Raw genomic sequence first — 14,907 nt, 5'->3', positions numbered from 1 at the left:
CTCTGGGGAGGTTCAGTTCTCATGTCTGAGAAATTGGGGGCCATATATATATATATATATATATATATATATATATATATATATATATACAATCTATACTATAGTTGCTTTATATAATTATTTGTCTCTAATCCTTAGAACAATCCTAATTTTATGTAAATTTTATACATAATATATTGTATACAGATCTTCCTTGACTTACAAGGGTTAGGGTTAGGCCCCAGTAAACCCATAGGACGTTGAAAATATCCTAAGTCAACAATACATTTAATGCACCTAACCTACCAAACATCATAGCTTAGCCTCACCTACCTTAAATGTGCTCAGAACACTTACATTAGTCTACAGTTGGGCAAAATCATATACTACAAAGCCTGTTTTATACTAAAGTATTGACTGTCTCATGTAATGTTTGGAATACTGTACTGAAAGTGAAAGGCAGAATGGTTGTCAGGGTCCAGAAAGGTGGTAAGTGTGTCGGTTGCTCACCCTGATCGCCTGGCTGAGTGGAGGCTGCCGCTGCCCAGCATGACGAGAGGGGATGGGACAGACGACGTGTCACTAGCCTGGGGAAGGATCAAACTTCAGAGTGCAAAGTACACTGTCTACTGAAGGCATGTCACTTTCACACCATCATAGAGTCAAAATATCCTAAGTTGAACCATTGATAAGTTGGGCATTACTGTATTATATAATACATAGTTATAATTAATTATATATCATATTATATATAAATAGATTGTATTTTATATGTAATATGTAAATATATATAAACATATTTTATGTACTATATAAACTATATATTATATATAACATAAATATATAAATATATAAATTTTATAATACATAAATTATATTTATATATAATATAAATATATTATAAATATAATATAAATATATATTATAAATATAAAATATAATTTGATATAACATAAACATATAATAAAATATATTAACATATTATAATTTAACATAATATATATAAATGTATAAAATGTATAATAAAAATCTGTATACATATTTAAATATATATTAATCGCTGTGGTGACTGAAGGAGCCAGAGCCATGGTGCTTTGTTCAGGGCTGAACACAGACACCGTCGGATAAGCAGTTTAGGTTGGATGGGACAGGACAGGTCACAGACGGAGTGCTGTGTGCACGTCAAGGGGATAGTGGGTGGGGCAGGATTGGACAGTCTTATCTGAAACGTCCGGAATCCCCTGAGGATTCCTCCACCTGTCCTGGACTCTCCAGGGCCTAGAGGTCCAGCAGAAAATTTGGGGGTAATAAGTGTATGTGTAGGTGTGGGGAAGCTCCCTGGATGATTTCCTCCACTTCCCCCACCACACTGTGGTGTGGAGCTGTTCAGCCCAGTGCATGGATAAGGGAGGAAGGGTTCTTGGGCCTCTGGCATCAGACTCACTCAGCGCCTATAAATGCAGATGCCCAGGCCTCACTGTGCCTACTGAATCACACTTTAGGGCTGGAGTCCTGGAAGCCGTATTTTCACCAAACCCCCGGTGATGATGACGTGAGTCAAGTTCACAGTCGTAGTAACTGGCCAGGGTTGAGAAGGGCTAAGCAGTGAGGCAAGTGCTTGATGAGGAGACCCTGGGTAGAGGGTGGGGGGAGGGAGAAGAACAGCCAGACATCAGCAGCCCAGCGTCTCAGAGTCTCCCAGGGGGCAGCAGGCAGTGGGCGGGGATAGGGGCCGTGGCCCTGGAGGCTGAAGAATCGCCAGCAGGTGAGACAGGGTCTCAGAAAGGGTGTAGGAGCTCCTGCTGCAGCTAAGCCAGGAGACTCCAGCTGCTCTACTCAGCCCTCCTCGGTTAAAGGACTCCTGCTGGTGTTCGCTTAGATGCCTTCTCTCATTTTCTCTGGCAGAAAAACTAGCTTTGGAGCATGTGTCTGTTTCTGTGGGAAGGAGCTGGAAAAGGAGGAGGGAAGGAAGCCCAACATCCTCGGGCTCACACATGACCCCCTCACCCAGGTGTTTCTCAGTTGTTTTCAGCTAAACCCAGACACCCTCCCTCATTTTCTCCTCAGTAAGCCTGAATCACTGTGGGGCCTGCCACGTGGAGAGAGCCGAGGGAGGGAAAATGACATGTTTGAGTGGCAGCTCTGTGCCCAGCAAGGCGCCAAGTCCCTTCCAGGTATCAAAGCCCTTGGTACCCACAAAAAGTCCACACATGCAGGTAGCATTGTTATCCCACTTTACAGACGAGCAACTGAATGCAAGGTGCTTGTACAATTGAAAACCTCCTTGGCCTTTACCTGATGCTACTAGGAAGGGCCCTCAGGAAATCCAGACAGAGTTTTTCTGCTTCTCAGAGGTTCATCCCCTTCCTTCTACGAGACTTACTGTGTGGAGACCTCTTCTAGGCACAGGGATAGAGCAATGACCCAAACAGACAAAAGGCGCTGCCCTCCTGCTTACATATACTGTCTTTCTCTGCTTGACCTTCCCAACTAAATCCAGTGGGGCAGCACTATTAGAACAGCTCTGTCTATGGCCCTGGCACGCTGAACGCACCCCATCTCACCTGATGTCGGAAGCTAAGCAGGGTCGGGCCTGGTTGATATCAATACTTGGATGGGAGGACAGTTATCAGATGGAAAGATAGATGATCCAGGGGTATCTTAGCAGCCCAGGGGCCACGGGCATAGTCCTAGTTCTCTGAGATGCACAGAGAGGACAATGACTTGTGGAGTTAGTGCACAATCCACGGTCAGCAGATGGAGAGAATGTTCTAGATGTAGAGTCAGCAGATGTCACCCCATTAAGACTACCCTTTGAAAGATGGCCAAGCCTCAGTAATTGCCTACCCAGGATAGCCCTCTCTATAAGAACATTACTCACAAACCCTGGTAGCAACTCAGGAAGAAGATAAATCCCGTGCGTACTAGGCTGAGGCAGGAGGTGGAGGACCGTCAAATCCAATATGCTGTTGGCAAGAAGTTCACATTGTCACATTGCTCACATTGTTGTAATCCACTTCCATGTCCATATCCTTCCCCTGATCTCTGTGCAGCCACATCAAGGGTTTTGTTGACAGAAACAAACTTATTTAACTTAAGAGAGGAACGACGCAGCTGTCTGGGACCACCTTGTGAATGGGTCGGGTGGATGGCAGGCCAGTGGTGTGATTCAGCAGGTCCCCCACCTCCTCAGCCCCTAGCAGAGTTCCCACCCCGCCCAGGTGACTTGCTCTTCTGGAGTGAGCATCATCTCCCCTCTCTCTGGCCCACTTTCAACCTGTAATTGCCCCTGGAAGCTCTGGATATTAAGCCATACTCTTCAGCATGAATGTGTTCATAAAAACACTTCCCTCACTGTGGGGAGAGGATGTCATTAGGTTAATAACAGCAGCCAAGGAAGAAGGCCACCAGAATGAGGCCAGGTGGAGCAGGTGACAGGACCCTGGAGCTGGGAGCCAGGAAGACCTGGATTCAAATCTTGACCATGTGGTTTGAAGCCAGTTGGACATCTTGGATCTCCCATATCCTCACCTGGGAATTTGGGAAATTATTGTGTGTTATAGTTATTATGAGGATTTAGTTAGATTAGATACAGAAAAACATCATACAGCAGGTTAGTTTCTTTCCTAGGACTTATCTCAGAGAACTTAAACATGCCCAAGACCACCAAAAAAATGTGTCCCCTTTACAAAGTAAAGTTTGATCCAAACTATGAGGGCATAAGATTGAGTTTTCCCATTGCACATTGTAATCCACATGAAAAAGCAAGATGTTTTCAAACATGGCCACCATATAATAAGGGCTTTGCTGCTCTTGTTTTTCTGTGCAGTGATAAATGAGATCCTCTACTGGAGTTGTTGTCTGAAATTTGAAGTTCAAGCAATTTTATTTCTGGGTTAGGAAAAAAGTATGAACTGAGTATGAACTGTTAATGAGCTACCTGCCCCACTGAGTGGTGTGAAACTTCAGACTTAGAGATGAGATGGGCCCAGTCAAAAAGAAAAGCAGAATAACAGTCTAAGATGTGACACCTTCTATTCCCAGCCCAGAGTTAGCACCAGGATGGAAAAGGGGGGAAATATGGAAAAGATGGCAAGTCAGAGCTTTATCCAGTTTAATTTTTTAACTGAAGAATTATAAATTCTCAGATCATAGACACCTAACAAAAATAACTTGGAGGTCTATTATGTGTCAAGCACAATACTAAACAAGGGAGAGCCTGATGGAGAGAAAAGGTGTAAATAAATACATTCAGTGTACTAAGATTTCTGAGTCAGAAGTTTCTGTGCAAAATAAAGTGTACAGAGAGAAGAAGCCTTGACCAACTCAGTCCCTGTTCTCTTGGCTTTGACCTCCTAGAAGGTCATGTCCAGAAAGACCTCATTTTATTGCACTTGACTTTATTGCCCTTCACAGATACTGCAGTTTTTACAAATTGAAGGTTTTTGGCAACTCTGCCTGGAGCAAATCTATCAACACCACTTTTTCAACAGCATTTGCTCACTTTGTGTCCCTGTGTCACATTTCAGTAATTCTCACAATGTTTCAAACTTTTTCATTTTTATTATGTTTGTCATGGTGACCTGTGACTAGTGATCTTGGATGTTAACACTGCAAAAAGATTACAAGTCGCTGAAGGCTCAATTGACGGTTAGCCTTTTTTAGCAATAAAGTATTTTTTAATGAAGGTACGCACATAGCTTTGTTAGACATGATGCTGTTTCACACTTAATAGACTACTACAGTACAGTGTAAACATAATTTTCATATGCAGTGGGAAATCAAAAAATGTGTGCTATTTGCTTTATTGTAATATTTGCTTTGTTGCAGTGGTCTGGAACCAAACCGGCAGTAACTCTGAGGTATGCCTGTACACCAGTAATTCACTAGCCAATGTTTTACTTACTTTTAAACATACACTGGCCCATCGTTTACCAATTATTAGTAGCTACTTATTACCATGTTTATGATGGAGAGCACTAAAGAAGTGGGACTCTTCCCCCAGCAATAATGAGTAAGAAGTTTGTTGGCAAAGGAGGGATGACTGATTCTCCTAAGGAATATTTGAAAGCAGTTATTCATCACTCACCTTTTCAGGTCAGCTTCAGATGGTTGAAACTTTGTCCTTTCATTAAACATTTAGAAATGAGCTTTTCATGACATCCAGGATGCCAGAAAGAATAAACATCAGTTAATTTTTGTTTTGTTTCCATTTGATCAGCCATGAGTTGTTTCCAAACTTCAGCGAGCCATTCCTGGATTTATCCCACTGTGATCCTCTGCCTCTTTGGATTTTTCTCCATGATGAGACCCTCAGAACCCTTCCTTATGCTGTATTTATCTGGGCCAGATAAAAACCTGACCAGTGAAGAGGTGAGTTAATATACATACATACCTTGATGTGGCTTAATCTTACAGGACTCGAACAAGGACCTAGAGTGAGGTTTTCATTCAACTGGAAATAAGATTAACACACTGACCTCAATGAATCCCATCTTCATAGTATGTGTTTTGTTTTTGTTTTTGTTTTTGTTTTGGTACACGGGCCTCTCACCGCTGCGGCCTCTCGCTGCGGCCTCTCCCGTTGCGGAGCACAGGCTCCGGACACGCAGGCTCAGCGGCCATGGCTCACGGGCCCAGCCGCTCCGCAGCACGCGAGATCCTCCCGGACCGGGGCACGAACCTATGTCCCCTGCATCAGCAGGCGGACTCTCAACCACTGCGCCACCAGGGAAGCCAATAGTATGTGTTTTTTATAGAACTGTTCAAACTACTCTTTCCTCCTCACACTTGCAAAAATGGGAAACCAAAACACATTGCATGTGTAGTAAATATTTTCACCTTTGTAGACTTCTAACATTAGGCTTAATGTGTGGGAACATGTCAAGTCTTCATTGATTCTATTATACTAATCCTAAAATAAAATCAATGCCAGGCACAGGATCTAGTCCTAATAAACTTTTAACCTGCTGGGGTATAAGCAGAATCTGTTTAAAAATTGTAGCATTTCTTTAGGACACTAACTCCATTTTGAAAAATTATTTATCAGCAGGTGAGGCATTAACAGCTTTATCTCCCAGCTTTATCTTCCCCAGAAGTCCCAATTCTCTTACTCAAAGGATCCACCTCTTTTTTTTTTTTTTTTTTTTTTTTATGAAAAGTGCAACAAGAAAGTGCACTGACCCAGTCGGAGAGTTACCCTGGGCTGGTTTTATAGTCTCCAGCCATAGCTAAGAAAACACTGTAGAGTGTGTGGCTTCACCTGAAAGGCTCACTGATGCTGCTTTATTTGTTGATAAGGTGGTATGGACGGAAGGGCAAGCTTATTCTGCTGTAGTGTAAAATCACTTAGGGGCAACTCTGTTTCAAAGTTTCCCAGGTGGAAGCATGTCACTAAAGACAAAGCAAACAACAGATAAACATCCAGAATCAACCAGTGAGCCCCAGGGGTCTGCTTCCTTGACCACTATGGACCAGCTGGACCTCAAAGGTGCAGCCCAGTTACATTAGCCTTTCAAATCACTGAACTTTCCCCTGATTGAAACAGGAACCCACTGAGGTTGCTGGAGAAAGCAGGGGGGCACAGAACAAACTCTAATGCAGCTGACCTGCACCTGTACCCATCATGCCCCAAAGATCAACAACTTCTTCAGTCCTTTCTGTGAATGAACCTTGAGGTGCCATGCATTTCTGACTAAATCCATGAGATGACCCATATTAAACTGAGGCCAGAATTGAGTAAGCAGAGACAAATCTGTAGAATTGGAGGGAAACGGGGTTGGGAGCCCAGCAAATTTGGCCAGGAAGGAGATGAAATGCATTGCTTCTTCCCACACCATAATTCTGCAAGATGATTTACTCTGTGCTGTCTTCATGTGGGTGTTCATCCAGACCTGCAAGGGCTGAGATTTTTGTCATAATGATGAATCACATAAAGGTAAAGGTTGCTGGATTATTCTAACACTGTAGCTGCTTTATCTAGTGTTGTTATCTCTGAACAAGAAGAGAATAGTACTTTTTAATAGCCTGAAAAACCCACAAGTGTCTGTTGAACAATTTTTAACTAGTTTACAGGCACACCTCAGAGATATTGCAGGTTTGGTTCCAGACCGCTGCAATAAAGTGAACATTACAATAAAGCAATCACGCAAAATTTTTTTAATTTCCCAGTGCATAAAACAGTTAGGTTTTCACTCTACTATAGTCTATTAAGTGTGCAATAGCATTATGTCTAAAAAAAGTATATACTTTAATTGAAAAATACTTTATTGCTAAAAAAATGCCAAAACAATTACAATAGTAACATCAAAGATTACTGATCATAGATCACCATAACAAATATAATAATAATGAAAAAGCTTCTTGAAATATTGCAAGAATTACCAAAATGTGACAAAGTCATAAGTGAGCAAATGCTATTGGAAAAATGGTGTCAACAGACTTGCTCAATGCAAGTTGCCACAGACCTTTAATCTGTAAAAAACAAAACAAAACAAAACAAAACACGGCATCTGCAAAGCACAATAAAGCAAAACACAATAAAATGAGGTACACCTGGGCTCTACATACTATTATAAATTTAATATAGTTCAGATTGCGCATTAAGCCAATATATTCTTCTACTAAGATGCATGTAAGTATATGAAGTGGGTTTTTTGGGGGGGGTGGGGGGAGCTCTCCTTTCCTACTGGTTTCCTTGAAAATCAGTTTTCTATTGTGCTTTCTCATAATATGAAGAATACCCTATTTGATTGGATGCAGAGTTTTGTATCGGGCAAGCGACATGTACCTTAGTAACACACAAATCTGAGAAAGGTAACCCTCCTCGCTTCCTGGTGCTTCATGGTCACAGGATCCATTTTTCAACTCTGCAGATCACAAATGAGATCTTCCCCGTGTGGACATACTCATATCTGGTGCTGCTGTTCCCTGTGTTTATCCTCACCGATTATGTCCGCTACAAGCCAGTCATCATCCTACAAGGGATTAGCTTCATCATTACCTGGCTGCTGCTCTTGTTTGGCCAAGGAGTGAAGACCATGCAGGTTGTAGAGTTCTTCTATGGGATGGTCACTGCCACCGAGGTGGCCTACTATGCCTACATTTACAGCATGGTCAGCCCAGAGCACTATCAGAAAGTGAGTGGCTACTGCAGGAGTGTCACGCTGGTGGCCTACACGGCGGCCTCAGTGCTGGCCCAACTCTTGGTATCCCTGGCCAGCCTATCGTACTTTTACCTCAACGTCATATCCTTGGCCTCTGTTTCCATGGCCTTCCTTTTCTCACTTTTCCTACCAATGCCTAAGAAGAGCATGTTTTTTCATGCAAAACCCAGCAAAGAAGCTCCTCCAAAGCCACCAGGAAAGGATGCTGTCTTAGAGGAACCTCAAAAAGATCATGAACCAGGTGGACAAGAAGTATTCACTGTTTCAGGGAACCCATATGATGGCCAGTGGAGCAGCCCAAAGCCAGAAAATGTAGCTTTGAGAGTTTTTGTGCAGTGGTTACAAGATTTGAAGGAGTGTTACTCCTCAAAACATCTTTTTTACTGGTCCCTGTGGTGGGCTTTTTCCACAGCAGGTTTTAACCAGGTTTTGAACTATGTTCAAGTCCTGTGGGATTACAAGGCACCAGGCCAGAGTTCCGTAATATATAATGGAGCAGTAGAAGCTATTGCCACCTTTGGAGGTAAGTAAACTTTGATCTTCCTTTGATGGGCTACCCCCCACTAAGTTCATTTCTCCAGTGGCTAAATTCTCCATGGTGGTAAATTAGGTCTGTTCAGAAGGCATATAAATCTCTTCCAGGAATAGAGGGCAGTGGGGCAAAAAGAGGGACATGACATTTCTATTTAATGTGTTGCAGTTACTGGTAACTCAAGAGCTCAGAATTCAGCACCAAGTGATTACATTCTAGCCAGATTCCTAAGATTCCATTTCATCATCAAGAAAAGTGTTAATAATGCCCCCTGTTCTTTCAGGATTGTTTTTAATATCAAAGAGAACACAGGCATCTTGTATATAAACAAGGTGTTTTTATTATTTTAGAAAATGAACTGAACTATTAAGACTTCCAAATTATCACTGGAAGCGTTTATGTTAATAAAGAATTTGATTTAGCTAGTGCCCATCTTTAAGCAATTCCAGGCTCTACACCACAAATTTTCAAAATTAGCTTTCTTATGAGATTTAAATCAGAAGTGGAAGATGTTATGTGAGTCAGGATTCTAATATCAGAGGAAAATTTGCCTTTGAAGTTCCCTCTTCAATAAATATTTATATCCTGGTTAATGGAAACTTAAAGTCAACTATGACTTTGAAGGTATTTTCCTAGGAAGTAGGAGATTTCCACACCCTCTTTTACATAAATTTTCAGAGACCTAATGTGGTGTCTGTTTTATTATTGTCTTCCTTTTAGGAGATTTCAGTTTAACTCCTGAAAACCAAGACTGTATTAGAGTTAGTTCACTGAAATTATCTCTCCTACATTCCAAATTCTGGGAAGAAAAGTAACTTTATTTCTTTTGCAGTTCTTGCCTAGATCACATGTGGAAAAGTTAATCAAATCTCAGTAATTTGAAACATAAATATCTCTCACTTTGTTAAAGAGAACTATAATTGCTAACCCTAATTACTGTCAATTATTCAATCTCTTAAACTCTGTAAATTGTTCACCCAAAACCTCAAGTAAATTAAGCCAGATCTTGAAGACATTAAGATGGAGATTAGAAGTAAGATTAAGAAAGATTAGTAATAAAGACTAAAACTTACTACCTGATGCAATGTATCTGTTACCTATCACTGAGAAAAACAATAAAGAAAGGCAAATATGAACAAGCTAGGTGTACTGCCAGAGCAGTTGTTTCACCTTTATCTTTCCCTGCCCTGAGCATGTTTATTAAGTGACTGAGTTTATGTATCATTTCTCCCAACTCTGTGGGTGGTTAGGAACCTTTCTAGTCCCTCTGCATAGAACAGTGCTTGGCATGTAGTTGATGCTAATTAAAAGTGTGACAACTAAATGACTGAAAGAATAGAAATTAAAGAGAGTAGCCAAAGGAAAACATGCTTGAGAAATGGATAAATCCCCATTTAGGTAGATCACACTATTTTCATGAATTGGGAAAGCAGTATGTTTATCTTTCAGAATTACCTGAGACTTGAGTTCTTAAGAGAGCATGTTGATGTTTCCCATGAGCCAAGTCAATACGTTGATCTTCCTTAATGTTTCTCCTTTAGGGGCCCTGGCTGCCTTTGCAGTGGGTTATGTGAAAGTCAACTGGGATCTTCTGGGAGAGTTGGCTCTGGCCATCTTCTCGGTTGTCAATGCAGGCTCTCTATTTCTTATGCATTACACGACCAACATATGGGCATGCTATGCTGGCTATTTGTTATTCAAGACTGGCTATATGCTTCTTATCACCATAGCAGTGTAAGTATTACTAAGCATTTCTTCCCACTCCTAAAACTAAACCATATTCTCTTTTCTGTATTCCTATAATTCTTTTGAGAACTTTGGAAGGATTTTAATCAATTGCAATATTAAATGTTGACTACTTCATATTAAATTAGGCACAATTTAGCCATTTTTCATTTAATTGCTCACCAAATGTTGCTAATATTAATCAGCAAGGAAAACAAGTTCTGTAAGTTCATAAACCAAAGGCAATGATACATTGTCAGGTTGTGATTTTTATTTCAAACAGTTTGCCAATTTGCACGGTGTAAAGCATTTTTTTTTGAATGATTAAGTTTAGATTACACCTCTGATTTCACTTGGTTGCTTGAGTAATTCCAGGCATATACTTTTGTATGAAAACAAATATTTTCAGCAAGATGGATACTGAAAAAAGTAGATGCAAAGACTACAAGAAACTATGAACCCAGAGATCATTTTTTTAATGATTAAAAACATTTGGTTTGGGACTTCCCTGGTGGCACAGTGGTTAAGAATCTGCCTGCCAATGCAGGGGACACGGGTTCAAGCCCTGGTCCGGGAAGATCCCACATGCTGCCGAGCGGCTGGGCCCGGGTGCCACAGCTATGGGAGCCTGCGCTCTGCAGCCCACAAGCCACAGCTACTGAGCCCATGTGACACAACTAAAGCCCGTGCGCCTAGAGCCTATGCTCCACAACAAGAGGAGCCCCCACTTGCTGCAACTAGAGAAAGCCTGCATGCAGCAACGAAGACCCAACGCAGCCAAAATTAAAAATAAATAAATAAATTAAAAAAAAATTTGGTTCTATATATAAGTGCAGAGAAAGCTGACTATAGGATATACGCTTTGGTATTAACCAAAAGAGATAAGAAACATTTGAATTTCAAATCACATGAAAGAAGTAGAGCCAAAAGCTTTATAAGGTTTTGAGTATTAGTCTGTGAAAAATACTTGATAAGTAATTGACAAAACATGGAAATGTGGACCCTGAGAAAAGATCATGAAACAAAGCAAAGAGATGAAACTTGAGGCAAGTTAATTTTTTTTCACCAAAGGGTATCTGTTTAATGTATCATACTCATGTGTCTTGAGTTTTTTTTAAGGCGAGTATTTTGTTAAGGTGGGATGACATTTTTTCTTTTCACTTTAAGAATATTCAGAACCCAAAGCCTTTTACCTGCATTCCAAGGAAGACCTATGAATAACATATATCTGCCAGTCTTTCAAAAGTGCTTTGTAATAAGATTTCAAATCTATATAATTATTTTAAAAAAGTTTCTTATGAGATTTAAATCAGAAGTGGAAGATGATTCCAATTCCAATTCCAATTCCAATTCTGGCCTCAGTTTAATATGGGTCATCTCAAAGGCAGAACATTTAGGTTTAATTTCTGGAACCATTAAATTGGATAGGAGGAATTTTGCCATATTTCCTTTAAGTATATTTTAATTCACCCTTTAAGTATATATTTTTTCCTTGTTCTGCCCGTTTGTCTATACTGGAGGAGATTTAGACCAAAAGTGCTGTTAACAAGACACTGCTTTCTCTTCATTTTCTTTTAAAGATAAGAATCCCATGTATGTTCTCGTTAAAAATCTTATTCTATTTTGAATGACAGGTTTCAGATCGCAGTTAATCTGAGTGTGGAACGCTATGCCCTGGTGTTTGGAATCAACACTTTCATTGCCCTGGTGATTCAGACCCTTATAACCGTGATCGTAGTAGATCAGGGAGGATTGGGGCTGCCAATCAGCATTCAGGTAAGTTGCAGTACTTCCATTTTCCTATTCACGCAGTTGGGGGGGATGTAGAATAACTTGGTCATCTCAAAGGGTTTTTTCAACCTTACCACTGGCAGTATTTAATTTCTTGAATTTCTTGGCTAGGCAAATTTTAAAATAAACCATGCCTTAGGACTTTCATGGCAGTCCAGTGGTTAAGACTTCACCTTCCAATGCACGGGGTGCAGGTTTGATCCCTGGTCAGGGAGATAAGAACCCACATGCCTCGCAGCCAAAAAACCAAAACAAAGAATGAAGCAGTATTGTAACAAATTCAAAAAAAGACTTTAAAAATGTTCCACATCAAAAAAAAAAAACTTAAAAAATAAAATAAAGTAAAATTAACCATGCCTTTAACTATCAACTGTAAAACCAAGTAGGTTTTGAGCAGTAATCACTATAGGTTAGCATTTGCCTTTGGTCCCTAAAACCCCATCAGGTAACACTCTTGCCTTCATGTCCCCCTTATGTCTCCTCTTTCCCCCGTCGTCCAGTACCACAATATACTAAGATGCAACTGGGGAGGGGTACATAGCTGCAGAGTTCACTTCCCTTTTAAGTCTCTCAGAGTACTGAGAGACTTAAAATTTGTCCAATTTCACATTTTACATGTGGATCTGAAAAAAAGGGGATAAGGCAGGTAAAAAAGTAACCTCAGTGTCAAAACTTCATTCCTGGAGACATTACATATAGCATTGCACTATCCTCCAAACATAGACACGTAAATCAGTGGGATTTAGTGCTTTTTTCACTATTGGTGGCATGTGCTAGAATTTGAATCCAAGCAACCCTGACTCCAGAGCTCACACTCTTAGTTACTGCATTGCTTACCCTTTCATGCCTGGTTCTTCTAAGAGGGGAAAAGAGAGTATTGTGCAAATCTAAAAGAACCATATTAAGATCCTGATTCTCGGTTACCTCATAATCCAAGTAAATCAACAGCATCGCTATGTATTATCAATAACATAGATAGTCATATTTCATGTGTGTCTAATTAACTCTGTTTTTCTCTAGTTTTTAGTTTATGGGAGTTATTTTGCAGTCATTGCTGGCATTTTCCTAATGCGAAGCATATTCATTATCTACTCAACCAAATGCCGAAAGACAGTGCAGAGCTCTGCTACAAGTCAGAATCCATATGGGTCACACCCAGAAGAACCAAAGAACAACTAATGAACAAGGCTCTAACCTCTGTCAACCACTACAGCCTCTGAGCAAGGACTCTGCTGGTCACAAAGTCACAGAGTGCCATAAATTGACACACTTCAGAAGTTTGGATTCCAATGAACCTTTTCAGAGCCAGGAAAGTTCAGCTTTGGACCAGATATCTATGTACCCAGCTGAACTGGATGCAGCTGTTCAGGTATACCATCTCAATTAAACAGCCTATGTTGGGGAACCCCAGTGAATAACAATGACTGGAAAATTCTGGTTTTGATTGTTTGCAAGGACATGCAAGTGGCATGGAAACAAACCATGAGAAAACTCCAACCATTCTAGAGTTTGATATTCCTCATTTGTGAGCAGAAATACTAACTGATATTGGTTTTATTTTACCCAAAACAGGCAACACAATGGATTTTTTTTCTCACATGAGCCACGGTCCTTCTTCTTCCATTAAGTATATTTCTTTAAAACTTACAGTTCCTTGAGAGAATTATAGGGTTTGGTCCCATTTCTAAGGAATCCTTTTCTCTCCTGATAACACAGTATTATTCACAAGCTATTATTTGATAATATCACCACTTAATTTTTTAATCATTACTCCTCACTTTGTGCTCTACTGAGCTTTGTCGTTGAAACTCTACCTCAGGAATAACTCCAGACACTCCTGTGTGGCCACAGAATGACATTCATGCCAATTCCCAGTGGCCCCAGGAGAGGCAATGAGCTTTCTTCTATCATGACCCCAGACAAGTGTTTTAATGTCATGTCAGTGTGATGTCTGCCTAAAACAGAAAAACTTAAGTAGAAATTTTCAGGGATTTCTAGAAATAGTCATAAATAAGGAAACACTGATGGGGGAAAACACCTAATTTTTAGATGACAGAGATTGTGCTAAATAAAATAAATTTGTGTAAAAATAGTAAAGAGTTTTTCGGATTTTTTGGTGAATTGTGCTGAAAATTGTCTGAGTTTATCTGTCATTTGAAACTTCAACAAAAATCTTATTGAACAGTCTGCCACTGGGAATAATGAATGCTGATTCAAGATTTGTGTTTCAAATAGACTTTTCTCCAAATCTCAAAATTCAATCTCTGGAAAAAAAAATTAAAATTCAGTCCAAAAGCCAATACAATGGAGAAAACTAATAACTAATTACATCAAAAGCAAGAAAAGAATGACCACTGTTATCCTTCTTGGTTATTGTCCTGAAGATATTACCCAACACAGTTAGAGAAGAAAAAAAATCAAAAGTTAGAAAGGAAGAGGCAAAACCATCACAATTCCAGAGGCTAAAAGTATGCACCCAAGAGTCTCAACTAAAAACTGAGTTAGTAATATAGAAAGTAAGTAAATAGAAATCAAAAGCTTTCATTATACAACAACCATTTAGAAGATATATGGGAGTAAAAGACCACATTTATAGTAGAATAAAAGTAAAATACCTAAGATTACATTTAATCTATTTACTCATTTAATAAATGTGTAAGACATATATAAATGTGCCTGAAAACACTTTTGGAGATTATGAAATAACACCTAAAC

General features: G+C 39.9%; 1 protein-coding gene across 1 annotated transcript; it reads left to right on the top strand.

The window, feature by feature from the left end:
* Window positions 1-5,202: 5,202 nt before the first annotated feature.
* SLC19A3 (solute carrier family 19 member 3) lies at window positions 5,203-13,371 on the top strand (the record flags this gene model as incomplete). The annotated part of the gene is made up of 5 exons (XM_081241763.1): window positions 5,203-5,352; window positions 7,854-8,667; window positions 10,218-10,410; window positions 12,036-12,177; window positions 13,213-13,371. The coding sequence occupies 5 exons, from the start codon at window positions 5,203-5,205 to the stop codon at window positions 13,369-13,371; spliced, it is 1,458 nt and encodes a 485-aa protein (XP_081097889.1).
* Between the last annotated feature and the right edge of the window lie 1,536 nt (window positions 13,372-14,907).

The sequence above is a fragment of the Mesoplodon bidens genome (genome assembly GCF_964165515.1).
Source record: "Mesoplodon bidens genome assembly, chromosome: 8".
Classification (NCBI taxonomy): domain Eukaryota; kingdom Metazoa; phylum Chordata; class Mammalia; order Artiodactyla; family Ziphiidae; genus Mesoplodon; species Mesoplodon bidens.
Note: the sequence above shows the minus strand (reverse complement) of the source record. Positions and strands in the feature narration are given on the sequence as shown.